This window comes from Myotis nattereri, assembly GCF_964212035.1.
Source record: "Myotis nattereri genome assembly, chromosome: 12".
Classification (NCBI taxonomy): Eukaryota; Metazoa; Chordata; class Mammalia; order Chiroptera; family Vespertilionidae; genus Myotis; species Myotis nattereri.
In genome coordinates, this window is record NC_138087.1 from 74,801,025 (window position 1) to 74,828,770 (window position 27,746).

Genomic DNA, 27,746 nt, shown 5'->3' on the forward strand with positions numbered 1-27,746 from the left:
GAGTTGCTTCCAGAGGCCCCCCTCTCTCTGAGATGGTGTGGCCTCCTGGGCATCACAGGCCTCCTCCCTCGGGCCCCTGCAGCTGGCAGCAGAGCCTGGGTCAGCATCCCCACTGCCTACCCAGCCCTCCACCCCCGCTCCTCTACCTCTGGGGGAGAACTAAAGGTCTCCCACCCAGGAAAAGCGGAGGAGGAGTCAGAAATGACCTTTGGTGCCCATGGCGAAGCGAGGCAAGGGGAGCGCAGTTCCTTGGCTCACAGTCTCAGAGGTCACTGCTTGACTACAGCCAGGTGACATTGGGTCAATGACCTCTCTGAGCCTCAGTTTCCTCATCTGTGAAATGGGGCCATGAAGGCTATGTGAGATGGCAAACTTTAAACATCCAGCACCACATCCCACATCGCGGAAATGATAGGCCGTTGGTCTTATCCTTATCATGTAAAATTCATTTTCGTTTTCACAGCTAAAGAGCCCAGAGCTGGGCACCCCCTCAGGGCAGACCCTTGTGGGGATGAGGACGGTGGTGAGGACGCCCTGCACTGTGTCCTGGGCCAGGCGTTGGCCAGGTCAGGTGCTATACACACCCTGCCTCCGTCCGTCCATCCGTCCCAGCCGCCTGGGAAGTAGGCGCTGCTGTTCTACAGACATCTGCGATGCCACCGCCAACACCAGCCACACACAGCCTTTCCTGCGTGCCGCGTGCTTCCATTCATTAACCTGTTGAACCCCCTGGGGTTACAGATAAGGAAACCGAGGCCCAGAAGGGCTTGCCCAAGGTTTACAGCCAGGAAGTGGCAGAACTTGGACTTGAATCCAAGCGCAGGGCCCCAGTGTCCCTGGAGGTTGTTCATTTTCCCCAGGAGCCGGTCCGGGCCCAGACCGAACGGGCCGTCCACAGCATCAGATGAGCCTTCCCAGGAAGGCCGACGGGACCTTTACTGTGAACCACGCTGGTCTGAGCTGCCCGGGCCCAGCCCCGTGTTTGCCCAGCGGTTCAGAGCTCCAGGGACCCTTTTAATCCATATCATCTCCCTGGACCCTCGTGGAATCCTGGGGCTGGTGTTAGGCGGCCGGGCTGTGGACGGCCTCCCCGGGCTGCAGGGGCAGGAGTGGAGCTTGCCGAGCGCCGGCCCAGGACAAGGAAGGCCGTGGAGGTGGCAGCAGAGAGCGGCCTGGCCTTTCGGGGCAAGAGCTGAGGTCACCTTCTCCTTTTCCACTCACAGCCCCCGAGATAAATCAGGGTCAGGGCTCTGCTGGCTCAGGCGGCTGCGCCCGGAGCCCTGTGTCCCGCCGTGCCCCCCACCGAGCAGAGGCCGCCCGGTGAGGGGCCCCGTTCACCTCCTGGGAGGCACCCTCACCCGCTGCTGCTGCCCCAGTGACCTGCCCCACCACGGGAGCTCATTCCTCTAATTAGGTCGGATGGGTTGTGACAGGAAATGCAAATCTGGGTCATCGCATATGCAGATGTGCAGCTGGAGCGGCAGCGAGCCGGCTGGGACGTCACCCACGTCCTCTGGGAGCTTCCTGGAGGGTGTGGAGCGGGCAGCCGGGCTCTGGGGCCAGCCCTGGGGGGTGCGGGGACTCAGCACTCATCCGGAGGAGAAGCAGCCCAGCTTCCCAGAGCAAGGCCCCTCGGAGGTCACATCCTCCAAACACTTCGAGGCCCAGCGCGGGAGGGTCCCTGCCCCATGTCACCCAGCAGTGCATTCAAGTCCCAGCTCCCACTGCCTGGCCGGGGGACCGTGCCCCCCTTATTTATAAAATGGGATTAATAATTTACAAGGCTGTTCGAAGATTTAAGTCATAAAGTCTGTCTAAGCAGCCAGTACCGTAACTGACACACAGTAGGTCCTAATACACGACGGCGTGTCGTATTTCCCGGAGGACGTGTGATTCCTCCAGGCGCTGACGTCACCTTTGTCTGAGGGCGTGTGATTTCGGCTGCACTCAGAAGTGACAGTGGACGTCACAAAGACCCACTGAGCTCCAGTTCTGAGCACATTCCATGTGTCATTCAACAAACATGCCCAGCACTTGCCTTGGCTCAGGGGACATGGAGGGCACTGAGACAGGAGCCCACTTTCAGAGAGGCCCGAGGTGGGGGTGCGGGGGAGGCAGACAGAAGGTAGCCGACAAGCCAGTGATCAGATCGTGAGGGGCGTGATAAGGGCTGTGGGGGAGCCAGCAGCCTGTTTCTCAGCCGCAGAGCGGGGTCCTTGCAGGGAGCACCTGGGGTGGGTGTGGAGCGCACGGGGGTCGGGTCGGGGCGACGAGGATGACAGCGGGTGGCGATCAGAGCCCTCCTTCACCCACGGGCGCCGGGAAGGGCGGCACTCCACCTCGGCCTGGCTGGACGCCGACGCCCTCTCTCCCCCCTCCAGAGGCACCCGAACGCCCTGTCTTTCCGCTGCTCGCTGGCAGACTTCCAGATCGAGAAGAAGATCGGTCGAGGGCAGTTCAGCGAGGTGTACAAGGCCACCTGCCTGCTGGACAGGAAGACGGTGGCTCTGAAGAAGGTGCAGGTGAGCCAGCGACCCACGGGTCAAAGCTGCCTTGCAGGAGCCCGCTTCTGTGTCTGACCGTGGCGGCCCCGGGCCAGTCCCTCCCCCCACCCCCTCCCTTCCCTGCCGTCCACTGTAAAGGAGGGAAATGAGTTCCCAGCTCGCTGGGTACGGAGAGAACCAGGCGGACTCCTGAAAGTTCCATCTGAGCCGTGAAGGAAAACACTGAGCATGCCCTGAGCACCTACTGTGTGCACGGGGGCCTGCTGGGAGCTCACGGAGCCTCGACAACAGCCCTGGCTGAGTTCTAGCATCCCACCGCCCAGAAGAGGAAAGCGGTGCCGAGCAGGGAACGACTCGCCAGGCCCTCAGGGGGACTTAGGCCCAGGACCCTGCTGCCTGCACTGGCTGGTCCGTCTGGGCTGAGTGTCCTCCCAGCCCCCATGTCCCTCCTAAAGGGCAGAAGGGGGTTGAGCAGACGGTTTTAAGCTGCAAACTCTGGCCAGGAAGCATTTCAGTGAGAGCCGCCGGGCCCCTTGGCACGCTGCTTCGCTGCAGGAGATGGTGTTGCCTCCTCCGCAGCGTCCCGAACCCCTGGACGAGGTTAGCAGCCTGGGCAGAGGAGGCGACTCAGGCGCAGTCACTGGGTGGCAGCCGGTTGCAGGGTGGCAGCCGGGTGGAGGCCTCCCGCTGGAAGATCTGGCATCAGTTTCCTTGTTGATCCTGGACTCGCACGCGGCTTCAGGTCCCGGAGGAGAAATGGGCGCCTCTGTTCAGAAAAGGACCACGTTCTGCCCTTTGTTTCCCAAGGAGGGGCTCTCGGGCTCCTTTTGTCCGGGTTTGTTTGTGTCGTGAGGGATTTGGTGACGAGCCTGCGGGCCTGCCCACCGTCTCTCTGCTCCTGTAAGTCGGAAGGCGCTGGGAGGCCCCACCCTGAGTGAGCTCTGGGGCCGGGGGCAGGAGGGGTCGAGGTGCCAAGGGCTGAACGTCACCTTCTCACTCTGTCCAGCTGGGGCTGTTGGCCCCACGTACAGAGGTGGAGACTGAGGCTCTGAGTGTGTTTCCTGGCCTGCCACCTCTCAGCGCGTGCCCTCAGCCGGTCCTGGGCTTCTCCGGGCCTCAGTCGCCTCCTCTGTGAGTGACAGTACTTCCTGCCTCGTGGGAGTCTCCCTGAGGATTCAGCCTAAAGCGGGCAGCATGGCGCCTGGCTCATGGCGGGGCCCACTAAGCAGAACTGTTGTCCTCACGGGGTAGGGCCGCTCAGCAAGGAGGTGGCTGAACAGGACACCGGGTGCGGGGTTTTAACCGTCCTATTTCTCTTTTTCCTCTCGCCCAAGATATTTGAGATGATGGACGCCAAGGCCAGGCAGGACTGCGTCAAGGAGATCGGCCTCCTGAAGGTGAGAGCCCTGAGCGGGATGGTCTCTGTGGACTGCCCTTCGTTGAGCTGGAACAGGGCTGACTGGACCGGGCGTGTAAAGGGCAGACCGCCCAGGGCCTGACTGGGGGGGGGGGGTGCAGGGTGCAGACGGTGGTGGCATCTGTGGTCGCTTCCCTCTTCCCACTGGCACCTGCATTGGCTTCCCCAGAGTCAGAGGTTACAGGACATTCTGCGCCAGGCTTGGCCCTGGCCCGGGCTGCTCTCTCCTGGGGATCCCTCCTTACCCCCAGGTGTAGGATGCTGCTGAGATCTTGGAAGTGATGGGGGAGGAGGAGGCGGAGGAGGAGGGGTGGGGGGGAAGAGCAGCAGCTCGAGGCCAAGGAACCTGGGTTCAAATCCCAATGTCTTCATTTACAAGCTGTGTGACCTGAAGCAAGTGATTTACCCCCCTGAGCATCTGCTCGGTGGTGAGAACACCTGCCTCAAAGGATGTAGGCAGATTGAGAGGATTCAATGAAATAGTATCTGAAGAGGGCCTGGTGCCACAGAGCACACAGTAGGTGCTTGCTCGGCGTCTTCCTCCCTTCCCGGGAAACAGGAGAGCCTTTCTTCGTAGCTTCTTAAAGGGGGTCTACTGGTGGCAGGGACGTCCTTCAAAGCCACAGCTGCGGGATTTCAAATGAGCAGCTCATCTGCCGGGCCCTGCCCTGGGCTCTCGGGCCTGGCCCTGCCCTGGGCTCCAAGGCAGGCAGCAGAGGGTGACCCTTCAGGGTGCTGCTGGCCAACTCGGGGCCCTGGAGCCAGGGGAAGCCCTGCGGAGGCCGGGGCCCGTTCCAGAGCCTGGAAGGCGGAGATGAGCTGCTGCAGGACCCCCGGCAGTGAGGATTGGGGGCCAGGTTGTGGGCCTCTGATGCCACACTCAGGACTTACATGTGGTGACGATGCGTCTCGGTGAGTCATGGTGACACGGCTGGAGCCGGGAGGCTTGTAGGGAGCTGTTCTTAACTCCAGCTATTACAGGTCAAAATAACATAACTTTTTTCTAATAACATAATTTTTCTCTAATAACATAATTTTTTTGATATTTTATTTACATTTTTAATATATATATTTATTGGTTTCAGAGAGGAAGAGAGGAATAGAAGCATCAATGAGAGCGAATCATTGACTGGCTGCCTCCTGCACGCCCAGTATCAAGCCCGCAACCCAGGCATGAGCCCTTGATCGGAATCAAACCTGGGACCCCTCAGTTCACAGGTCGACACTCTATCCCAGGGGTCCTCAAACTACGGCCTGCGGGCCACATGCAAATACAAGTACTGTATTTGTTCCCGTTTTGGTTTTTTTACTTCAAAATAAGATATGTGCAGTGTGGTTAGGAATTTGTTCATAGTTTTTTTTTTAAACTATAGTCCGGCCCTCCAACGGTCTGAGGGACAGTGAACTGGCCCCCTGTTTAAAAAGTTTGAGGACCCCTGCTCTATCCACTGAGCCAAACCTCAGAGAGAGGAAGGGAGAGGGGGAGAGGGATAGAAACATCAATGATGAGAGAGAATCATTGAGCGGCTGCCTCCTGCACGCCCCACACTGGGGATCGAGCCCACAATCTGGGCAAGTGCCCTGACCAGGAATTAAACCATGACCTCCTGGTTCATAGGTCGACCCTCAACCACTGATCCACACTGGCCGGGCCTTCAGATAACATTTTAAACTATTACATGATGGTCAACTTTGGAAGCCTGTTGTGATGTGGGGACTCTTCCTGATTCCCCAGCCTGGAGGACTAGCTGTCCCAGTCACCCCCCGCCTCCCCACCCTTGGCCAAGAACACACGTGTGCCATCCACACCGAGTAAGGAATTGCACACGCGTGTGGACTGAGCTGAGCCCGCCTGTTTCGGGTCCCTGGGTGCAGAAATGTGTGAGCACAGCCCTGCGGTGGAGCAGGCGGGCGTGGTGGGAACTGGCCCGCCGGGGCGGGCAGCTGAGTGCCGATGACCGTGGACTTCAGGGGCGGGCACGCCCCTGGCTCACGAGCTGTGTGGCTGTGGGCGAGCTGTTGACTGCTCGGGCCCTCAGCCCCCTCCTCTGTCCAACGGGGTGGTGACAGCTGTGCCGTCCTCGGGGGTGTCGGGGAACTGGTGAGCGGATGCTGGAGGAGCTCAGGTAGCACTGGTGTGTGCCAGGTGCTCTGCCAGCGGCAGCCCTGTGGCCGCGGGAGGGCCACGCCAGCCCCTTCCCAGGCCGCTGACCCGGCTCCCGCCCGCCCGTGGGAAGTCAGCAAGATGTGCCAGGGCGGGAGGTGTTTCCTGCAAAACAAAGGGAAACGCCGCTCTCAGAGGGGCCACTGGGCGACTTGTTCATATTTTCATGCCAGGACCCAAAACCAAGGCCTCCCAGTGCCGAGGCCGCTGGGCGTGGGGCAGGAAGGCGCCATGTTTGGGACACAGCAGATTCACATACTCACGGGCTGGGCGCCGTTTTTGAGCACAGGGGATGCAGCCCAGCGCGGGAGGCAGACCCAAGAGGCCCCGGGTGCAGAGATTCCAAGAAGAGGGGACCTTATATTGAGGCGCCCTTCACTCTCAGCCCTGCCCTCTGTCCTTCCCTCTGGTCACTTTGTTGGACATTTCAAGGTGTTCATCGAATCTTCACAGCACTGCGCCCATTTTACAGATGAGAAAACTGAGACTGAGATGCAGAATGTCACCCAGCTTTCCCAGCGTCACCCAGCTCCGCCTGACACCCAAGCACAGGCCTTTTCCATAAGACACTCGCCTCTCCAGCAAATGCCAGGGCCGCGTTCGTGGGTGCCAGGGGGTGCCAGCCCGGGGCAGGCACTAAGGCTGGACCATCTCTCACTGACTGTGCCTCTCTCTCTCTCTCCTTGGGCAGCAACTGAACCATCCGAACATCATCAAGTACTTGGACTCGTTTATTGAGGACAACGAGCTGAACATTGTGCTGGAGCTGGCGGACGCGGGCGACCTCTCACAAATGATCAAGGTGAGGGTGCCAGGGGGCAGGAGGGTCCGGAGCTGCCCAGGGTCAGGGAGCCCTTCCTCGGGCCTCTGGGACACTCAGCCCCCCTTGCTGAGTCCACAGGCCTCAGGCCCCGTCCCCATGTGCTGTGAGAAGGCCGGCCATAGGCAGAAAGGATCCCTCTCCCACCCCCATGGTCCCAGCCTGCCTTGGGCTCATGGCCACTTGTGCTGCCTCACAGGAGGAGCAGGCACAGAACCCTGCACTAGGTCAGACCCCACCAGCTCACAGAATCTGGGAAAGTGTCTTGTGGGTCCAGTTGCCTCCTTTTACAGACGGGAAAACAGCCCAGAGAGGTTAAGAGACTTCCCCGAGGATACCCAGCAGTGAGGGCGCAGAGCTGGGTCTGTAGCCCAGGTCTCTGTTTAGAGGCCCGGGACCCTCTAGTGGATTTCGTTCCCAAGATGATTTCCCTGAGGCGCCTCCAGCCCCTGAGGGGCGTCCTCATTCCCACGCAGCAGCAAGGCCAGGAGTCTCCGCGAGTTGATTGACTTGCCAAGTTCCACAGCAGGCTCAGGGCCAGGCCTGGCTCTCGCTGCGCATTCCACGCAGCCCTCCCGGCACTCCACCCCTCACCCCACCTCCGGGGGCCGGGACCAGGTCCACATGAGTCTAGGATCAGGGATCATCGCGGCCCCTGACAGAGCACCTACTGTGGGCCACAGTGTGCCGACCACTAGCATCACTCACTGAGTCCACACTGTTCTCGGCAAAGCCCAGAGAGGTTTAGGCACCCGCCTGTGGCGGCACAGCCTCCAAGTGGGACCGTCAGGCCCGAGCCCTTAGCCCTATTCCTTGTTTCTCTCTCACGGCCTTCACTGCTGGCTTCACATGAGTCTGCAGGCTTCTATTGCGAGTCCCCATCGCCTGCCTCCCAGGCCCAGACTGTCTGCTCTTGAGCAAGGGTGGGCCGGCTCAAGCACTGCCCCCCTCCCCCGCCCCCACCCCCAACCCCCCTCCATCCCCCGCTCAGCTCCCAGCCACACTTTCAAATGGAACCAGACGAGGATTCTCTGTCATTCCCACCAGGCGCTGGGGATTGAGCAATTGCTTGGCGCTTGCTCTTCTGAAATTTGGCTCCTAGGAATACGGGCGTCTCTGGGAAGCAGCATTGCTTGAGCTGTTATCACCTGCTTTCATATTTTCGTTGACATATTAATGCATTTGCAGGGATGTTCATCTCCACACATCCCTGGTGGGAACAGATGTGCTCTATCATGTCTTAGTTCTTCCTTCTCCCCCACCCACACTGTTTCTCCTTCACATGTCATGCTCCCACTGAACACGCGTGCCCCCTGCCCCCACTGTGTGCAGGCCCGTCCTGAGACCAAGGGGTGCTGCCCCATGGGTGCTGCCCTGGGGGAGCTGTCTTCTAACCGAGGCGGGGATGGGCGCAGAGCGGAGCCGCGAACCATCAGTGTGAGCCCGCGGGAACAAGCCCAGTTCAGGCCTGCCGGCCAGGAGGGGCTTCCAGGCGCGGGGACACCTGAGCCGACCTGAGGGGAGACCCCAAGTCCAATGGCAGAACCGTTTGTACAAGAGCCCAGAGGATGGAAAACGGAGGGTCCACAGAGCACTTGGTCCAGGAGAGCAGTGTGGACGGGGAGGCATCGGACGGTCCCGGCTCAGAATTGGGGATCTTGCCCTGAGGTCACTGGGAAGCTTCCCGAGACGCGTGGTGGAAGGAACATGGTCGGCTTTGTGTTCTAGAAGAAGGACTGGGTGCCCAGCGGGGGCTGGGGGTGGGGGAGGAGCAGAGGTGATGGAGAAGAGACCCGGAATGTGGCCCACAGTGAGGGCACCAGACCGTCAGCCCCAGGAGACCCCAGACCACTTGCCACTCGCAATCCATGGAGTCTGACCGTCGGGGCGGGAGGGGTGACGGGCAAATCAAATCTCTCCCTTCCCCGAACTTCCGTGTCCACCCCTGTCCCGAGAGACACATGGGAACCACGCTAGCCACGGCACTAGCATTGTTTACAGCTGAAGCCGGGAACTGCCACCACCCAAACCCACCAGAGACCCGGCGCCTTCCCGCGAAATGTCACCCGGCGCTTATTGGCCGTGACATTTAGAAAATCACCACCTCGCGTCCCACTTAAATGCTGTGATGAGGATCAGCTAACATCACGGCATAAATAACACCCCGGCCCAGCCCGCAAGCCTGGAGTGGCCCCTGGGGGCGTGGGGTCCTGTTCTGGGAGCCTGGGGTGGCTCACCCAGGAGGCCCCTCCCCCAGAATGGAGCCTTGGGAGGGCCTGGGTGGGGGGTGGGGGGCGTTTAGTGCCAGGCCGGGGTTCCGGCTGTGACTGTCCCACAGTTGGAGGTGCCCAGGGCCAGCCCCAGCTCAATCCCTCGTCAGGTGGCCGCCGCTGTCATTGGAAGAGGGTTGAGCTGGGCTTTCTAGGCAGAGGCCCGGGCCCAGCTGGCACTGCCCGCGCTGGCTGCGACGGAGCCCTCAGTGTCCTCGTCCGCAGGACGGGTACAGGCCCCTGCTCAGGGCCAGCACGTGGCAGGCGCTCAGCCAGTGTTCCCCAATACCCCTGTGCCCTGTGGGCAGGACGTGCTCCTGGTCCGCGTGGCGCAGCCTGGGCGGTTCGGGGCGTTTTGCTCTCTGGAGCAGTCAGTGTTTTCTCAGGCAGCGAAGCAGGTGAACGCTTGTCGAAACCGGGGATCCGTCTGAGAGCGCCAGGCCGTTCCCCTGAGGTTCCGCCGTGTTTATCACGTGGGCTGAGACCTGCCAGCTCTGAGGAGGGGGCAGCTGTGGTTTAACCCGCAAGCCCGGCTTGGACGTCCCCATGCTGGGCCAGGCTGCGCTGGGAGGGAGAGGCCACGCCAGCCCACTCCTGCAGGGCGCTCCCTGTCGGGTGGGGGTCAGGGGAGGGAGACGGACATGTGTCCAGGGGCTTCCAGAAACACTGTGTCTGAGAGCAGCCTTCGGGGTGTGGCCCAGGCCTCCATTCAGCAACGCTGACCGGACACCCACGTACAGGGAGCTCCCCCCCGAGTGGGGGTGCACAGAGGGCCACGGAGGGCAGTCAGGGCCGAAGTCTCGCTGTGAACACGGGGACCCCCCGCTGCCTCTCCGCCCCTCACCGGCCTGTCCCTCTGTCTGTCCCCCACCGCAGTACTTCAAGAAGCAGAAGCGGCTGATCCCCGAGCGGACGGTGTGGAAGTACTTCGTGCAGCTGTGCAGCGCCGTGGAGCACATGCACTCCCGCCGCGTGATGCACCGAGGTGCGTGCGCCGCCCGCGGGTGCCCGGGACACCCCGGGGAGTCCTGGCCCCTTTGTGTCCCAGACAAGTGGGTGTCGAGCATCTTGTCTGCCCTCGGTGAGGTCACTGCGTGGGCGTGTGTGGCCCTGGGCCCCACTGCACACACATGCCTCCACCCCATGGCAGGGGCCTCGCCCTCGTGGGTGTAAAAGCCAGATGGTTACCTGGACCCCAGGGCACAGGGGCCAGGCTCGGTACATCGTCGCCAGCCCCCAGTACCAGCCTGGGGCCAGCAGAGGAGGGTGCAGCAAGGATGCGGGGAGGGGCTGGCCAGGGAGACAGGGGCAGCAGCTCAGTAAAGGGACCTTTCAAAAGGGGCTTCGAGGTCTAAGCCAGTGGTTCTCAACCTTCCTAACGCCGCGACCCTTTAACACAGTTCCTCCTGTTGCGGTGACCCCCAACCATAACATTATTTTCGTTGCTACTTCATAACTGTCATGTTGCTGCTGTTATGAATCGTCATGTAAATATCTGATATGCAGGATGGATTTAGGCGACCCCTGTGAAAGGGTCGCTCGACCCCCAAAGGGGTCGCAACCCACAGGTTGAGAACCGCTGTCTTAGAGGGAGTCGGCCGGGCGAAGGAAGTGAGATCCCACAAAGGAGTCCTCCTTCCGAAAGCGGCGTCCTCGTGCGCGGGAGGAAGGCGCGGGTGCCTCACACAGGTGCCTTCGCGGATCCCTCCCTCACTCATCCCACCGGGGCTCCCAGCGTCCGCGGGCACTGCCCGTCCGAGAACGGCGCGAGCAGCCTCACTGAGCACTGGCTCGCTGTTACATCCGTTCTCCTGCACGGTCCCTGCCGTGTGCCGGACGCCATGCTAGGCGCAAGGATGGAGCTCTTAGAAGGGACAGCAGCACCGAGATCCCTGCCCTCCGAGACCTCACCGCAGCCGGGGGAGTAAAGGGTTAGGCCCACCCACAGGTGAGGACAGTGAGGCTGCATCTCAGGGCCCACAGCCGGGCAGAGCCGGGCTGGCGCAGAGGGAGCAGGACAGCGGGCTGGGTCCCCCACCCCGACCTCCTCCCGCGCTGCCCCCTGACGCCACAGCGGCCCCCTCTCCTTCCCCTGCAGACATCAAGCCTGCCAACGTGTTCATCACGGCCACGGGCGTCGTGAAGCTGGGGGACCTTGGCCTGGGCCGCTTCTTCAGCTCCGAGACCACCGCGGCCCACTCCCTAGGTAAGGGGGCCCCCCCGCGCCCCGGCAGCCCCAGGCCCGTGACCGTGACCACGACCGTGGGGGAGATGTGGACCATCTCCCCACAGTGCCTTTGGGGAGAGTCAGTGCGAAAGTGCCTTACTGAACCCCAAACGTTACTCTTCAGGACGGTGACCCAGAGGGAGCAAACCCAGGCTCGGGGGTCCTGGCTGGGCCTGCGTGTCCAGGAAAGGATGACTGAGCCCAGTGGGACGGGGGGGCCGTGGCTCTGCGGCGGCACAGGGTCGTCACCCCGTCTTTCTCGTTGCCACGGAGCGTCCCACCTCCGGGTGCGCCGCACGCGGTCCTTTCCTCCTGCCGGGGGCATTCGAGCCGTGCCCAGTCTTTGTCCTGGGAACGGGCGGTTTTGAAGCTGTGGGGGCTGAGTGCCCGGGAGGAGGTGGCCCTGTGGCTGGACCCTGAGGAGTGAATAGGAACTGGGTGAGCTGGAGCTCGGGGGGGCGGGGGGGGCAAGGAAGGCAGTGGGGCCTTGAATGCCAAGCTCAGTGGGCAAGCACCGTCCCAGGAGTGTGGGTGCCAAGCCCTGGGGGGCAAGGGAGAGAGACTGGGTCGGGGGTGTGTTTCGGGTCACGTGGAGTGTTGAGCTTCAGAACCCATATGCCGGCTACGTAACTGCACGGGAAACCTGGAACAAAGGCGGAGGGGGAATTTTACACTTAACCGCAATGGAGAAGCCAGCAAAGCCCCCATGTGTTACCACAAGGCGTGTCGGCGTTAAACCAGGCAAAGTGGGAACGTTTCAGTCGGGCAGGCGTCCCCCTTTCCCAGAGCCAGTTCCTGGCCCTTTGGGGTGGTTGGCAGAGGAAGGTCTCCGAGGCTCCGACCTGGGGGCCTGCGCAGGCCAGGCGTGCACGCAGCCTCCGGGGACAGGGGTGCTTCTGGAAGACACTTTCCGAGTGGAGACTCCCTGTTCGTGCAGCCCCGATGGCTTCCGGGCGCTCAGGGCAGCGCGCCATCAGGAGAAAGGTGCTAGCTCTCGCGAGCAGCAGCTCTGAGCTGCTTATAGGGGTGTGAGCGTGTGAGTGTGTGTGCATGCCAGTGTGTGTCTGTGCACGTGTGAGTGTGTATGTGCATGTGTGTGTGGGGGTGAAACTCTCAGCTCCATCTCACCCTGGATGATGCCCGGCACGTTACTGGTCTTCCGTTAGCTCAAGAAGGAAAGAACCCGCATCCCATGAGTCTGTGACACTCCGTTCAGGCCTCAAATAGCCAGCGAGGAGTCTGAAATCCCGGAGCCCAGCCCAGCCCACGCATCCTCCACCCGGGCGGGAGTGCTGGGGGGGGGGGGGGGGGGCGCGTGTAGACTATGCTGGGGCTTCCCCAGAGCTCGGCCACCCACTGCTCCCGGGGACACCTTGTCTTTCCCCGGCCCCTCAGACCCTCTGTGAAAATCAGTGTCTGTCGGTTTGGGACTGTGCAGGTCTCTGGTTTTAGAGCTTCGAAAGGCCAGAAACCCAGGCGACACCGTCAGAAGGAAGAGTGAGAGCCACTGGCTCCCGTGCCCTCGGTCAGGCCCAGCCCTGCTCCGTCCCGCTGGGGAGAGGCTGCGGTGCTCGGTCAGGCCCAGCCCTGCTCCGTCCCGCTGGGGAGAGGCTGCGGTGCTCAGTCAGGCCCAGCCCTGCTCCGTCCCGCTGGGGAGAGGCTGCGGTGCTCATCGGAGCCGGTTAAGATCACATCATTAGGAACGGGCAGGAATACGACGGGCTCAGCGACAGCACGGGTTTATCGACTTGACTGCTGTGCTTATTATATTAATGAGAAGGAATTGGGACTCGGGTAAAGGCCGCCCCCGCAAGCCCAGCTCTTCCCGAGGCCTCCTAGCGAGCGGCTGCTGGGCGTGGTGGGTGGGAGCTGACCTCCTGGGGTCGTGGCCCCAGAACAGAGGGGGGCAGTGCAGAGCCAAAGCCCCGGACCTGAAGTCTCCAAGATGCAGGAGAAAGACCTTCCCCCGAAGAGATTCCGCAAGCGGCGGTCTGAGGCTTGCACACCCGTTAGTTGGGAGAGGTTGAAGTCATTGCCATCGGCTCATGACCAGGAAGGATGCAGGGGTGTGAATTATGCATCTGTGCGCACCTACTATGTGGGGCTGCTGTGGTGGCAGCCGCGTTGCCCTGGCAACCACCTTCTCTCCGGAGCTGCAGACCCATTGGCAGGGTTTATGCAAATCCCATTTCCCCCTGCCGCTCCCTTCCCCAGCCCCCTCCCCACCTCTGTATTTGCTAACACGAGGCTGGCATGAAAGGGCATTAGTCATGCCATGGCCGGGCTGACAGGTGCGGTACCCAGCGGTGGCAGAGCGACTGCCTCGGTGTCAGGCATAGGAGCCGTAATTAGAGCGAGGAACAGAATGAGCGTCAGACGAATTACCAGGCAGCAGATCATATTTGTCAGGAAGGATTGCATACATAAAAATTAAGTGACAGTACACGCTGGCGTAATGAAAGAAAAATGAAAGATTTGCCTATACACAGCTCACAAGCTACAAGCAAGTGTCTCGCTCCGAGCAACGGCAGCAGCTGCAAGACAAATTGTGGGGCTGGGAGAGCAGGCCCTGCTTCTCAGCAGCCGTGACAGGGCGGCCTGGGGCTGGCGTCAGGGTGGGATTGAGGCCGCTCACACCCAGCGCCCGGCAGGGCCTCACACTACCTCTCAGTCCGGTCAGGAGTAACCTACCCATCAGGTAGAGGGGTCAGGACCTGCTGGCTTTCCCAGGCCGCCAGCCCTGCCCTGGCTGCAGGGCACACATTTCTTCCTTCTCCCTCCCCTGGACTGGGTAGAGGACATGAGGTTAGGCAGCCTTCCCTGTTCAGGGGCCCCCAGACTGGTGAGGGACAGACAGTCAGCCCCAGGATGGCGTGGTATGGGGACAGGTGGAACCATCTTCTGAAGGCCCACTGTGTGCAGGCACAGCGCTGAGCTCCCCATGGAAACCAGGGGCATGGGACTGCCGCGGCCCCTCCCAGGCCTGCCCTTTATTTCAGTTTTGTGTAGTCACTGAACTCACCCAAGAGGTGAGTCCACAAAGAAGGCAAGGCTTACCAGCTGCTTGAAAAGGCATTTGCTTCTCAAAAATCATCCCACTGAGGCTTATCCTCTCCATTGGACAGAGGGGAAACTGAGGCTCGGAGAAGGGAATGGGTACTGGAGCCCTCAGGTGCCGGTTCCTCTCCAGGCACAAGGCCGGGGATGGGATGTGGGCTTGGGTCCTGAGGAGCTCTGGGTGCAGGGACACCCAGGGCACCGAGTGCCCAGACTCCGGGGAGAAGCCCGTCACAGCTGGGCGTGCAGGACCTGGGCTTGTCCTGGCCACAGGGAAGCAGGTGGACCCTCCTTCCTTGTGGAGTGCCAGCACTCCCACGGGTGTGCCCCTGCCGGCATCCGGTGGGCCCTGTGGAACATGTGCCAAGTGGGTAGACGGTCCTCCCAGCCAGGTTCCCCGAGGGACCATGTCAGTGTGGTTAAGAGCCCTGCATAGATGTGTCCCTGGGCCTCCTCCCTCCCAGCCCAGCAGCCCGGGACACCTGGGAACAGTTGGCCTAGAAAACACATTTCAGCAGGTAAATCCAGTTCTTAGTGCTGGCACCTGAGTAGGAGGTCATGGGAGGTCACACCTATCTGGCCAGTGGTGCCTGCCTTGTCTGCCGTGTCCCTGGCGTTTTTAGGGTTACAGCAAGACAAACTGATGCCAGAGAGGGGAGGGGAGGGGGTCTCAGGGGACTGCAAGTGCAGAATTGATCAGGCCTAGGATGCCAACTGCACCTGTGTCTGTTCACTCATTCCCTGCAGAAGGATTTGTGCCAGGCCCTGCCACTCACGGGAAGGCCCCGTCCTCTGGACTTACAGGCTGGGATGGAAATGCATTTAGAGGCTTCACCAAGAACCAAGCATGGTTCTAACCAGTACAGCCCAGGTCTGGCCTCGTTGAGCATGCCAGGTACCTGGGGTGGGAGTCGCCACAGAGCAGGTGATCAGATGGAGAAGCCTGGGTGCAGTAAGGGGGGCGAGGGTGAGATGAGGTCATACCTGTTCCCCACCCGACTCCCTGAATCAGTGGGTGAGACCCCAGTACCTGGGAACACACTCTGCTGTGTGGACTCAGAGTTGCACTCGCAATACTCAGTGTGGGGACTAGAAATAGGCAGGTACTTGTGCAAATGCAAACAATGTAGTCAAGTCAATGCTGCTGACAGCTCAGTGATTTTCCACGGTCACTGCCTCCTGAGAGCGTGTGTAGCTCGGCTTGGGGTCAGCTGGTAATTCACGGTGACACAGAGGAGCCTGGTGGGGGTGTGCCCGTGGGGGTGTGCCTGTGTTTGCCTCAGGTCCTCCTGGCCAAAGTCTGGGTGCACACCAGGACCCTGCACCTCTCTCATCTCCATCATGTGTGTGTGTGCATGCATGTGTGTGTACATGTGTTGCTGTGGAGAGTCTGGCCTTTCTCCTGCGCGGGACAAGGAGCCAGCTGGGCAGGGGGGCCATGGCTCCTGCTTTGGTGGGTAGGGTAGGTGGGAATGGGCAGGACAGGAGGGACCAAGCCAGTTAGTTGTCCAGGCGAATGCTGGCAGGGGAGAGAGAGACAAGGGGGAGGGGACACCTCAGGATATGGGGCCGGGTGGGATGCTGGGGGTGGAGCAGAGGGGCCAGTGCAGCTCACACTGCCCAACGCCAAGGAACCTGCTCTTTGGGCTCCAGAACCTCCTTGGCTCTTGCCCTGCTCTCGCCATCCTCTCCCTCCCAGCATCTGGGCAGCCGGGCCTTCCCGAACCCCTCAACCTGCTGGTTGCTCTATCCCCACATTCCACATGGGAAACCAGGGCTCCAAAGGGTGGGGGAGGGACCCCGGCACCATGAGCTCGGCCTCTGCATTTCACTGGTGGGGACACCCAGGCTAGGAGCAGTTCAGCTCTGCTGGGGAGCGGCGGGAGAGGGCCAGGGCCGTGGGGTGCTGCGCCCAGTCCCCCCTCGCCCCAGCCGTGCCGTTCAGCCCAGGCGAGGCCCCGTCCTGCCTGGATGATGGATGCCGGTGACACCACATTCCTCCAGCCATTTCCACTCCGTGTAGGGAAGCCGTGCAGCCGCAGCCACCAGCCTTCCTCCATGTGGAGTCTTCGCCTTTTTCATAGCTAATGAACATGTTTCAAACACCGTGAGCGTTTCAAACCACGGCCAAGTTTGTTTTGACAGGCGCAGCTCGGGAAGCGGGGCCCCTTTAATCAGCCTCCGCTTTGAGGTCCCCGGTTCTCTGATACCTGGCCGGGTTTGAAATCTGGGCGTTGTCGGTACAGAGGCAGGAAGGTCAGGGTTTCTCAGGCGCCTCTTTCATATGCAGAGCCGGGCCCCCACTGTGAGGAGAGAGGGTGGCTCGGGCTGGCTGGTCTGAGGGGGATGTTGCTGGAAGGGGATTTGAGACCTGCTGCTGGCTGTGTGTCTGAGCATCCCTGTCAGCCTGTGCTGCTGCTCTGCCTGCCTGGTGCCCGCAGAGGACCCCTGGGGGGGGACGAGGGCTGTCCACGTGGCCTTCGGGGCGCCTCCTCTCGCCAGCTTCGCCCACTCTTCCCGTCACTGCTCCCTGGGGCTGGGGACCATCTTCCAGGGCCCGCTGGAAGCATGGAGCATCTTTGAAGCCTCTCATCTTTATCTTGAAAACTCATGCAAGTTTTGCATTATGCTTCAGAATGTTTGAGGACTTGTCAGTATAAAAATCGGGTTTTACAGACATTCCCAAGGGGCCCCTGGAAACAGGAGGGGCGGTGTTCACCCCCGGCAGCTGTGTGCACCCTGAAACAAGCTGAGGGTCCCTTTGATGAAGCAGAGCACTCCAGCCTTAAGACTCACAGACGAAGGCAGAGCATCTGGCCCAGCCCTCTCATTTGAAAGCCAAGGGGACAGAGGAGGGAAAGGCACAGCCCAGGGTCCCTGTGAGACGGAGCCCAGGTCTCTCCCCAGCCCTTGCCCTCCTCCCCCTTCCCCGTGCTCTGCACAAAGAATAAGCACCCACCCCTTGCTGTGTTTCAGTGGGAACGCCATACTACATGTCACCCGAGAGGATCCATGAGAACGGATACAACTTCAAGTCCGACATCTGGTCCCTGGGCTGTTTGCTATATGAGGTGAGCTCAGCGGCATTTGGCAGGGCATTCGTGGTGGGCATCCAGCCAGGGCAGGGTGCACCCCACCAGCTCTGTGGGAACCCAGGGATGGGTGGCAGCCGCCTGTGGCATCTGGGTCCATTCCCAGATCTGGTGGCCATCCTGGATGACCAGGGGATACCATTTTGAATTTGTGTGTGGTGTGTGTGTGTGCATGTGCACACATGTGCAAGGTATGACCTCATTTTATACTGGGCAACTGAAGCAGGTGGGAGGCTGAGTTGCCCTGGGGCCATTGGGGGGTTGATGAGAACTGAGCTTTGACCTCAGGTCCTCCTGGCCAAAGTCTGGGTGCACACCAGGACCCTGCACCTCTCTCATCTCCATCACCATGGCCCTCCTTGTGAGGCGTGAGTGGCACCTGGCTCGGAGGTGGCCCTGGGCACTGGAGGGCAGGCCTGACCTGAGGCAGGGCCTGCGGTTGGCGGGCTGCCGCCGATCACGTTTCCCTTTTTGTTTTGGCCAGTGGACACCTGAGTGAGCTCAGCTTGTCCCCGTGGAGGATGCAGCTCTGTCCTGCCCTCATAGACACTGTCCCTGGTCCAGATGGCTGGCCCCTGATCTTTCCATTCTGCATTTGGGATTTCCATAAGCTGCGTCTTGCCTCTGTGAACTGTGAGGGTCTCCAAACATAAACCGGCAGACAGGCAGGCTGAGCAGGGTGGGATGGGCGCGCATGGCCCAGCCCCTGTGCTCCCACCAAGCCTCCCCCTGGAGAGCAGCTCTCCTCCCTGCCTGGGCCTTTGTCTCAGCTCCTAGAACAGTGATGGTGAACCTTTTGAGCTCAGTGTCAGCATTTTGAAAAACCCTGACTTAACTCTGGTGCGTGTCACATAGGAATTTTTTGATATTTGCAACCAAGGTAAAACAAAGACTTATATTTTTGATATTTATTTTATATATTTAAATGCCATTTAACAAAGAAAAACCAAAAAAATGAGTTCACGTGTCACCTCTGACACACGTGTCATAGGTTCGCCATCACTGCCCTAGAGGCAGCTGCATCCGGAACCCATCCAGTCTCCCCGGCCAGGCAGCCCTTTGAGTCTAAGGAGGCAGTGGCCATGTCAGTGGTTCCCGCACAGAGGCTCTGGTTCGCCGGTTGGTTCATTTGTTGGCTGTGTGGGGCCACGCGACTTGTAGCCTGGGAGGGACATAGCAGCAGTAGGAAGTCGATGAAATCAATCAGGCAAGGCCTGTGGGCACTGACGTATTCAGGGACAGCAGGACTGATCTCAAGCGAATGGCCCTGGGCCTTGCACAGAGGGGGACCTTCGTGGCTGACGTGGCCAGCCCTTCTGGGAGTGACAGTTGGCCAAGGGCGCTGCCCTGGGCTGCCTCCCCACTCCCCAGACCCACTCTCCGAAGCTGATGTTTTCCCAGCAGACAGGGAGGGAGATGTGTCTGAGCCCAGGGCTTGGTAATTGGAAGGAAACATCCTGCAGACACGGCTGGAGCTCCCGCTACCACCTGGTGGGTTCCAGGGGCACCAGCCGGCAGAGCTGCACAGACCACGTCTGAGGATTCGGTGTGGCCCCTCACAGGGACAGGCCTGCCGAGGTGAGGGCGGCAAGAACCAAAGCCCCTGGTGGGTTTCCTGTGGCTTCCGTAACCCTCGCCAGTTGATGGCCTCGGGAATATAAAGTCACTCCGACCGCTCTGCAGGGAGAAGTCCAGTCAGTTTCACTGGACTAAAGGCAAGTGTCATCAGGCTGGTTCCTTCTGCCACCTACATTCCGGGGCTCAGGACCCATCACTCCCTCGACACACCTCCTCCTGTAGCCACATCACTGTCCACCTCCATCTCATAAGGACACTTGTGGTTAGTTAGGGCCCACCTGGATCACCTGGGAGAACATTCCACCCAGGGATTCATTCAGTCACACCCACCAAATCCCTTTTGCATGTAAGGTCACACACTCACCGGCTCCAAGGATTGGGATGAGGACCTCTTTAGGGGCCACATGCAGCCCACCACACCCCATTTCACCTGGGCAGCCAGATGTCCACTGAGGACCCCCTGGGCTACCTAAGATGCTGATGGTGACCATGGCTAGTGAGGAGCCACCACACGGCACTACACCTGGCCCAGGCCCTCAGTGCTGGGTGCCAAGTGGGATCTGTGTGGAAGAGGTCAGCATGGGCAATGCCACAGCACTGCCCTGGACACTGGAATGAATGGCAAGGATCGCCCCAGCATGCTCCCAGCCTCGCTCTAAGGGAGGAAGCTGAGGCTCAGAGACTTCCTGGTGTCACAGAGCAAGGAAGTGGCCAAGCAGGGCCCTGGTCCCCAGGCTGCCTGTTAAAGCCCACCCTCCTGGAGGCTGGAGCTGGGCCTCTCCCTTCTCCCCAGCCCGCGGGTAGGCGCGGCCTCCGTGGAGAGAGATGCAGGGGTCTCTTCCCAGAGCCCTGTGAGGGGGAAGCGGGTTGTGAGGAGCCAGAGCGACGTCTGCAGTGGGAGCTCCCAGCAGAGATGCCCAAGTTCGGCCCAGCTGGAAAGCCTGGTGCTTTATTTTCATTACCCAGCATGCCCCGTGGAGGCGCCCAGCGGGCTGCCAGGCTCTACAGAATTTATCTACATGGGAGCTGAAGGAATTGGCTCATTCAGTGGCAGCCCTAGGATCCTCAGCTGGGGGGCCTTACCGCTGCCTCCAGGGGCCGTGAGGTACTGAGAGCCGGCAAGAAAGCAGGAGGGGAAAAGACAGGATCAGCTGCACCGTGTTGGGAATCCTGCTCTGGGATTCTAGTCTGAGCCAGAAAATGGTCTGGGTGCCCCTACCTCGTGGAGGAGCCGGGCTACAGACTGCTTGGCTTCTGGGTTCAGACTCTGGGGCGTGCTCGGGAGATGCTGGGTGACGAGAGGGGTGTCTGAGTCCCTGACAGGGTGGGAGTCTCAGCAGTCAGATTCCGTTCTCCCCCCGCCCCCCCCCCCCGACATCTCAGACCACACACACCAGTTCCTCTGAGCCCTCCCAGTGGGGCAAGTGCCCACACGCTCCCATTTCCCAGGCCATGTGTCACCCCAGTAACGCCAGGCAGAAAAGGGTCTGCATTTGAGGAGGGGCGCTGAGAGCCATGGCTTTGGCAGTTCTAACGAGGCAGCCAGATTCAGCCCCAAAGAGCAGTTACTCTTCTCTTAGGCCAGTCAGAGGGGTGGTCACTGGTACCATCAGGGTGATCAGTCTAATCCCAGCGCCTCAAGCAGCCCCCAAGGTTCCTTCACTGCCGATGCCCTGATCCGGGTGGAGGCCGGTGGCCGGCAGCTGGGGGTGTGTGGGGGGGGTGCTGCTGCCACTAGCCTCCTCTGGCATGGCCCACTGCTAACCCTGTTCAAGACACTTTTCCGAACAGTGAAGGGAAGGTGCCGGAAGGAGGGAGAAATGATCGGAGGGGATGCTGGGTATGGGGCTTGCCCCTCGCCAATTTCTGGGGCCCTTTTGAAATCGCAAACAGCAAGGTTTTTCCAGATCAGACTGACTTGTTGGAAGCATCACCAAGTCCCTCCTCCCAGGTGGGATACATGAAAAACCAGAGCCGATGTTAATGGGGCCAACACTTAAATGTCCTTTTTACAATGAACAGGAACACTGCAGGAAAATCCATCTTAATCTTGTGCCACAACCAGATCACCCCAGTGACCCCTAAGCCTCAGCTGCTCTCCACTATGGCAACAGATGTGCTTTAGAAACTGCCCAATTAACCCTTCGCGCCCGAGGTTCTCATTTTAATTATTGGAAATGCATCCCCCACGCGATGCCATTGGGGGACGCTCTGGGTCAGGCTGGCAGAGCCAGCAGGAGGCAGGGCCTCCGCACCCTCATCCTTCCCTGCCAGTGCCAGGGCTGCTCACTCTGTGTAGCCTTGTCTCGGTCCAGACGGGCTCCCAGCCCTCTTAGAGGGGCCCAAACCCCTGGTCCCAGGAGTAGAGAGGTGAGGCTGGTCCTGAAACCCCCTCCCCCTCCCCTCGGAAGCACTTGGCCTGGCCCAGACCTCTAGGCCCACAGGTGCTGCCCGGACACACTCCTGAGCCTGGGTCAGAGGAAGCCCCAAACCTCCAGGCCACACTGCTGCCACCCCAGTGGCCACTTGTAAAGCCAGGGATGCTGCTGGCCCTTCTGGAGGCAGGCCCAGGTCTTGGGGGTCACTCAACCTGTTCAGAGGGGTGAATAGAGGATGAGGGTAGATGGAAGCTAAAGCCAGTGGGTACCCACAAGCCCAGCTCCCTCCCTGATAGGGCGCACTGGCCACCTCCAGGCCCGAGAACAGCGAGGATTCCGCCCACATCCCAATGCCCTGCCACAGCGAGCCCAGGAGCCCTCGCCTGCATCTGCGCAGAGGGGCCTTGACAGCCTGGTTCCTCCAAGGGAACAAGGGCCAGACAGACAGGCAGGCACGACGAGCCGAATGCACTGCATTAGCAGGAGGCGTTGGGCCGCCTTTTGGCGGTAGGCAACTGAGCGGGAGTGACAAGCACTTGAATCCCATTACGGATTAATCAGCAGATGGGGCCGCGGGCACCGTGCTGGGCTGCCATGCTGCTGCCTGCCCATGGCTCCCGTGCCCCCTTTGAAGACACCCCCAACAGTGCTCTAAATGGTGGGGTGGAGTCTGGGTGCCCTCCAGCAGGGTGAGGCCTGGGAGTTCCCTGACTGACCCGCTTCCCAGTGCCCCTGGTGCCTGCCTGCAGGGTGGAGCTGATGCCCACCAGAGATGGTGATGGCTCAGCCTGTGGCGCCGCCTCTTGGGCAGCCAAGCCTCACCACAGCCCTGCAGGTAGAGCCTCTTCCCACTTTAGGGACAAGGAAACCAGAGGCCAGGCAGAGAGCAGAGCAGGGGATCCCAAGTGGAGGCCGCCGGCAGAGCCTGGAGCCTCCGGGACACTGTCCCAGGTCCCTGCGGCAGGGTGGCAGCCGGCCCGCCTGCCTGCCCTCCCTGGTGTCTGGGCATCCAGCTTCCAAGACAGCAGCAGCCAGGCCTTCGGACAGCAGCTCTGTCGTGGGCTGGAGAAAATGAAATGCCTCATCACCCGCTCAGTGTTTGTCCTTAGGTCACCCCCTAACTTTATTACGTAAATAGACATCCTCCCACGGGTGTTTTGGAATTGCTTCTTAGAAAAATACAGGCCGGGGCGCCGAGAGGACCTGCCAGGCCCAGCCACCAATCCCAGTGAGCAGGGCCCATTCGCCATCTGCTGCCTGCAGACCACCATCGGTCCTTGACCAAGGCGTGAGGCGGGGGTGCGGGCCCGCATGTGGCTGGACCCCAGTATTTGGCTGATTGCCTTTAAAGTTTTGTCTCCGAAACCTTTGTCCCATTTAATTTGCTAATGTACCAAGGATTGTGTTAAAAGGCCACGTCTGTGGAATCCCAGCTTCCTTGGGGGTTTGTGGGCGTCCTGCCGGACAGTCGCTCTAGTGGAACTGGAGGACCGCACCCCACTCTGGACCCCAAGGCTGAAACCTCCTCTCCCAACCCTTCCCCTGCAGATGGCGGCTCTCCAGAGCCCCTTCTACGGAGACAAGATGAATCTCTTCTCGCTCTGCCAGAAGATCGAGCAGTGCGACTACCCCCCTCTCCCTGGAGAACATTACTCCGAGAAGGTGAGTCTGCGCCCCAGGGCCAGACCCAGCAAGCCACGTGGGGAGGGGGCTTGAGTCTGGGTTCACTTTGGGTGGAGGACGCAGGAGGTGGCAGGATCTTAGCTGCCCCAGTGACAGGAAACCCAGCAAACACACTGGTCTCCTTGCTGTCATAGACCTAGTCACACCTTGGGTTATTTTCAACATTTTCACCAGGGACACAGACTCTGACAGGTCTGCATCAGGCTGTATGAGCATTATCTTCACCTGTTTCGGACTAATATTTACCTTCATGAATAAAATGTGAGGATGAAATGACAGGTTTACAGCACAGCTTGGCTGAGGGTATAGACAGAAACATAGGTTTACATACTCCCTCTACTGTTCTTGGGTGAGACACTGAACTTTTCTGAGTCTGTTTTCTCATCTGTAAAATGGGATAATCCTAGAATCTACCTCACAGGGTCAGTGCACATAATGTGCTCAGTCTAGCCACAGGCTGACAATGACCCCATCATCATTAAAAGTAGCCTTTGGATGTAGCAAAGGGCCTGATTCATAGTAAATGCTTAGTGAGCATCAACTATTATTGCCATTTCTGTTCAAGGTTAATGGTAGTAGATCCATTATTATTTCTATCCAAGGTCAACACTAGTGGGTGAAGGGGAGTCTGCAAGACCACAGGCCATTCACTGCCTCAGGACAATGACATTTCACATTTATGACTTACTATACTGGATCCTCCCCCATCCTATTTTACCAGTGAGGAAACTGAGACACAGGTTAAGTCACTTGCCAAAGGTCATGTAACTTGCAAGTGGTGGAGGCAGGATTTGAACCCAGCCTCTGAACTTGATGTCATGCTCACTGGTTTCAAACTCCCAGGGGACGGAGGGTAAGGGCCAGGAGGACAGGCCCCTAGACTGTTCAGTGCTCTCATGGCTTTTGCTTCAGGGGCCTACCAAGTTCTCCGTGTGCCCTTGGAGGAAGGGCTTGTGCTCTGGAGTTGGAGTTGGCAAGAAAGAAAAACTAGTTAATTTCTTTACAGTTAACAGCTGTATTTGGTTTTTCTCCTCCTTTTCAATTTGGAATTCTATGCTAGAATTCCATCAAGCAGCCTGGAGCCACGGAACTCAGAGCAAATCATAACTTCTCTGTGCCTCAGTTTCCCACTTATAAATGGGAACCATAATCTGCCTCCCAGATATGAAGCTCAAATGAAGTCTATATAAAGCCCTCAGCCCCCTTCTCCCGTAGTTCACCTCCATGAGCTCCTGCTCCCCAGCCCCTGGCTTTCCCAGTTATGTGCACCTTTCTAGGCTGTGTCTGGGAGCGAGAGGTGCTTCTTGGCCCTGGAATCCCTGCACACCTCACTTTTGAAGCTCTGTCACCTCTTAGAAATGGAAAGACACTTAATTTTGTCTCTCCTGATTTCTAACATTTTCAAACATGCACTTACTGCCAACTGCATGGTCTACTCACAAATGACGGGGTCACATAAACGTCACCTTTATCTAGTTTTCTTGGGTACTTCACCTGTCAGAGTTCAACCTTGCCCTGAATCCTGAAAGGTCCGAAAAGTATCTCATCCTGGGCATGCTGGGTCTCCAGGAGTGTCCAGCAGCTGCAGGCTCAGCTCAGCTGCCGGGGCCTTCCAGGGTTTAGAGAGAAGTGGAATCCCAGAAAGGTGACATAAAACTCAGAGGGATGCTTAAAATGCCTGACCCCGAACACCTCAGGAGTGACGTGGGTTGTGCACAGCAGCCCCAGGACCGCCTCAGACACCCCGAGCACGGCCACAGGGTCCACATGAGCTCTCTTATTTAGGACCACCCTCTCCTGCTGCTACCATGACCCCACAGGCAGCCAGCCCCTCCAGCAGCAGGTATTTAAATGTGGGGGAGGGAGGGAGGGATGCAGTCAGCCCAGGGATGCAAGTTAAGATGTGGGCTTTTTAAGGTCATTATTTTAATTACCATTAAAATAATTGGCACTCTGGCTATCAGAAGGGAGGCGATCAGAGGCTCAAGGCGCCCCTCCCCCACCCCGAGGCGGGCGCAGCCTTCAGTGTCTGTGTAATTAAAAGCTCTGTCTTTCATGAGCACAATAGAGGCCAGGGGGTGGGCAGACTGCAGCCCTGCTGCATGTTAATGCATTTATTATGATCAATAAGCCCTCGCCTTCAGTTTTGTCCTCTGGCTCGGGCATCTGCGTGACTGACAGCAGACACACACAGATTTGCCTAGCAGTGTGCACAGTTGAAACTTCAAAAATTATTTGGGGCAACCACTCTCAAGGTCTTAAAGCATGGCCTTCACGGCCTCGAGTGGCCCTGGCTCTGCGCAGTGGCGGTGACAGTGTGCCCATCACTTAGCCTCTTAGCATCACTGCTCACCCCTAGCTGCCTTGAGGGCTACATGATGCAGATAGTGCTGCCAGAGCCTCAGCAAGGCTGCTTTCTTAAGACTAACACAAGCCGTCCTCTCCCTTGCAGTTACGAGAGCTGGTCAGTATGTGCATCTACCCGGACCCCAACCAGAGACCTGACATTGGATATGTGCACCAGGTTGCCAAACAGATGCACGTGTGGACTTCCAGCACCTGAACGTGGATGCGGCGTGCCTGTCAAAGCCAGCACCACTCTGCCTTACATGGGACTTCTCTCCAAAGCGGCCACCTGGTAGCCTAGATCCACTAAGACAAGAGGCTTCCGCAGGTTCCCCAGGGGCCAGCTTTTCAGCAGATGCTGACTGCAGAGCAGCTGGGGGGAGGGGCACTGGTCACATTACCGGTGGTCAAATTCAAAAGTCCTTTCTTTAAACTGTTGTGAACAATCTCAGCTGGGTTGTTAACAGGGTGTGTGGTTCAGCAAGCCACGACACACCCCTGCAATGTGAATCTTTAGGGTAATTCCTTCAGTGACTTGGTCAAGGTTGATGCTAACAGAATTGCGGGACTGTATGATTTGTAGTGAGCCTTTGAAAATGGCTGTAGCAAGTTCCGTTTAGCGCTTAGAATCATTTCAGTCGAGCTGTGTGTTTAATTACTCTGTTGTTAAGGGATAAAGTGGACATAATATTTTAATGAGTAGAGTGAAGACTTTCCTAATGTTTTTATCCACGTTTATAACTTGATGAACGAGGATGAGAACCCAGCACCTGGCACAGAGCTTCAGAAGACAAACAGCATTTGAAAGGCATGACTTCCCTGCAGTCCGGCCCAGCCATCCTCTCCTGACACCTGCTCTCTGCCAGGCACTTCATCACCTGCCGGAGTGCTGGCAGTTCATTTAATGATCAGTGTTAAGCATTTTCCGTGGGACGGAAGCATGGGATACAAAGCTATAAATGTAAAACATGCCTTCAGGCTGTTCTCTGTGTAAGTTCTGGTTCTGTAACTTCCTATCATGACCCTGGGCACGTTTCTCAGCCTCTCTGAGCCTTAGTTTCCACATCTGTAAAATGGGACTAATGATACCTACCTTCAGGGTGCTGTCAGAATCTGAAATAAAATATGCAAGTTGTCTAGCACATTGTAGATGATCCAAAAAATGGCAGCCCTCACCCTTTCACAAAACTCAAGTCCATGGACCACGTAAATCAAGAATTAATGTACAACTGTATTATGTCAAGGAAACTAGAAATGTGTTTATTTCTTGTTCCCAAATAGGATTAACTGTGAAGACTAATTTATAAATGTGAACTTAAGGAAAACTCAAACTCTGAAAAAAATAGATTGAATTTTGTCTTTATACTCAAGTTAATCCTCAAATGGTCCAAGCTGTTGTCCACTGACTTGGTGACAGTTCCGCCCTCCAGACAGAGCACAGGCGCCCCTCCATATGCATCCTGACCTGACCGAGCTCCCGATAAAGGACTTGGGCTGGGCCGCTGCTCTGTTTCCATGTGTGACCTCTGTCCTACTGTTAACACTGTCAGGTTTGAGAGATTTTCTTCAGATGCCACCTTTGCTTTGTATGTGTCCTCTATGTTTGAAATAAAACTGGGGAAGGGGTTACTTGTGTGAATGCGTGTGATTCGGGGATAGTTTTGAAACAGCTTTACACTGAAGCACAATTCCTCGAGGCACCTTTAAAAACACAACCCCTCAGGACCCAGACATCCTGAGTAATCCTGGCATTTTTTTAAGCTCCCAGATAATTCTGACAGTCATCAGCCAAGTTGCTGCCCTAAACTAATTCCACTGTTCTCCCTGCCCCACTCCTGGCAGTCTAACCTGGGAGGCTGGCCCAAGAGCGGTTCACACAGCCACACTCTCTCTGAGGAGAGTCAAGGCCCTGTCTCCTCCCCAGCACTGGCCACGGAACGTTCTTCGGATTCCAGACAGGTATTTTGCAAAGAGCCTGCTTACAGTTCCGAGACCCTCCTGTGTCCCCCTCTGCGGAATCAGCATCAGACACAGAACTGGCTGTGTGCCAGGAGAACCACTCTGCCTTTAGGACTGTACCGTATCAACCAGTCACCGGGCCTAAGTGTTGGTGAAATGAGCGTATCCTGTTTATTACAAACAGTAATCCCGAAGCATTCCTCTGACTTCCCTGAAACTTGCCTGAGAGTTCGACCAGTTTCCCGCAGCTA

General features: G+C 58.6%; 1 protein-coding gene across 1 annotated transcript in view; it reads left to right on the forward strand.

Annotated features, from left to right (window-relative positions):
* Positions 1–27,171, forward strand: part of NEK6 (NIMA related kinase 6) — a 68,208-nt gene extending 41,037 nt beyond the window's left edge. Inside the window, exons 3-10 of the mRNA XM_081104152.1 lie at positions 2,382–2,522; positions 3,839–3,901; positions 6,777–6,887; positions 10,052–10,160; positions 11,274–11,381; positions 17,436–17,530; positions 23,056–23,169; positions 25,643–27,171. Coding sequence (XP_080960278.1) covers positions 2,382–2,522; positions 3,839–3,901; positions 6,777–6,887; positions 10,052–10,160; positions 11,274–11,381; positions 17,436–17,530; positions 23,056–23,169; positions 25,643–25,753 — 852 coding nt within the window. The 3' untranslated portion in view covers positions 25,754–27,171. The remainder of the gene's footprint in view (positions 1–2,381; positions 2,523–3,838; positions 3,902–6,776; positions 6,888–10,051; positions 10,161–11,273; positions 11,382–17,435; positions 17,531–23,055; positions 23,170–25,642) is intronic.
* Positions 27,172–27,746: the final 575 nt, after the last annotated feature.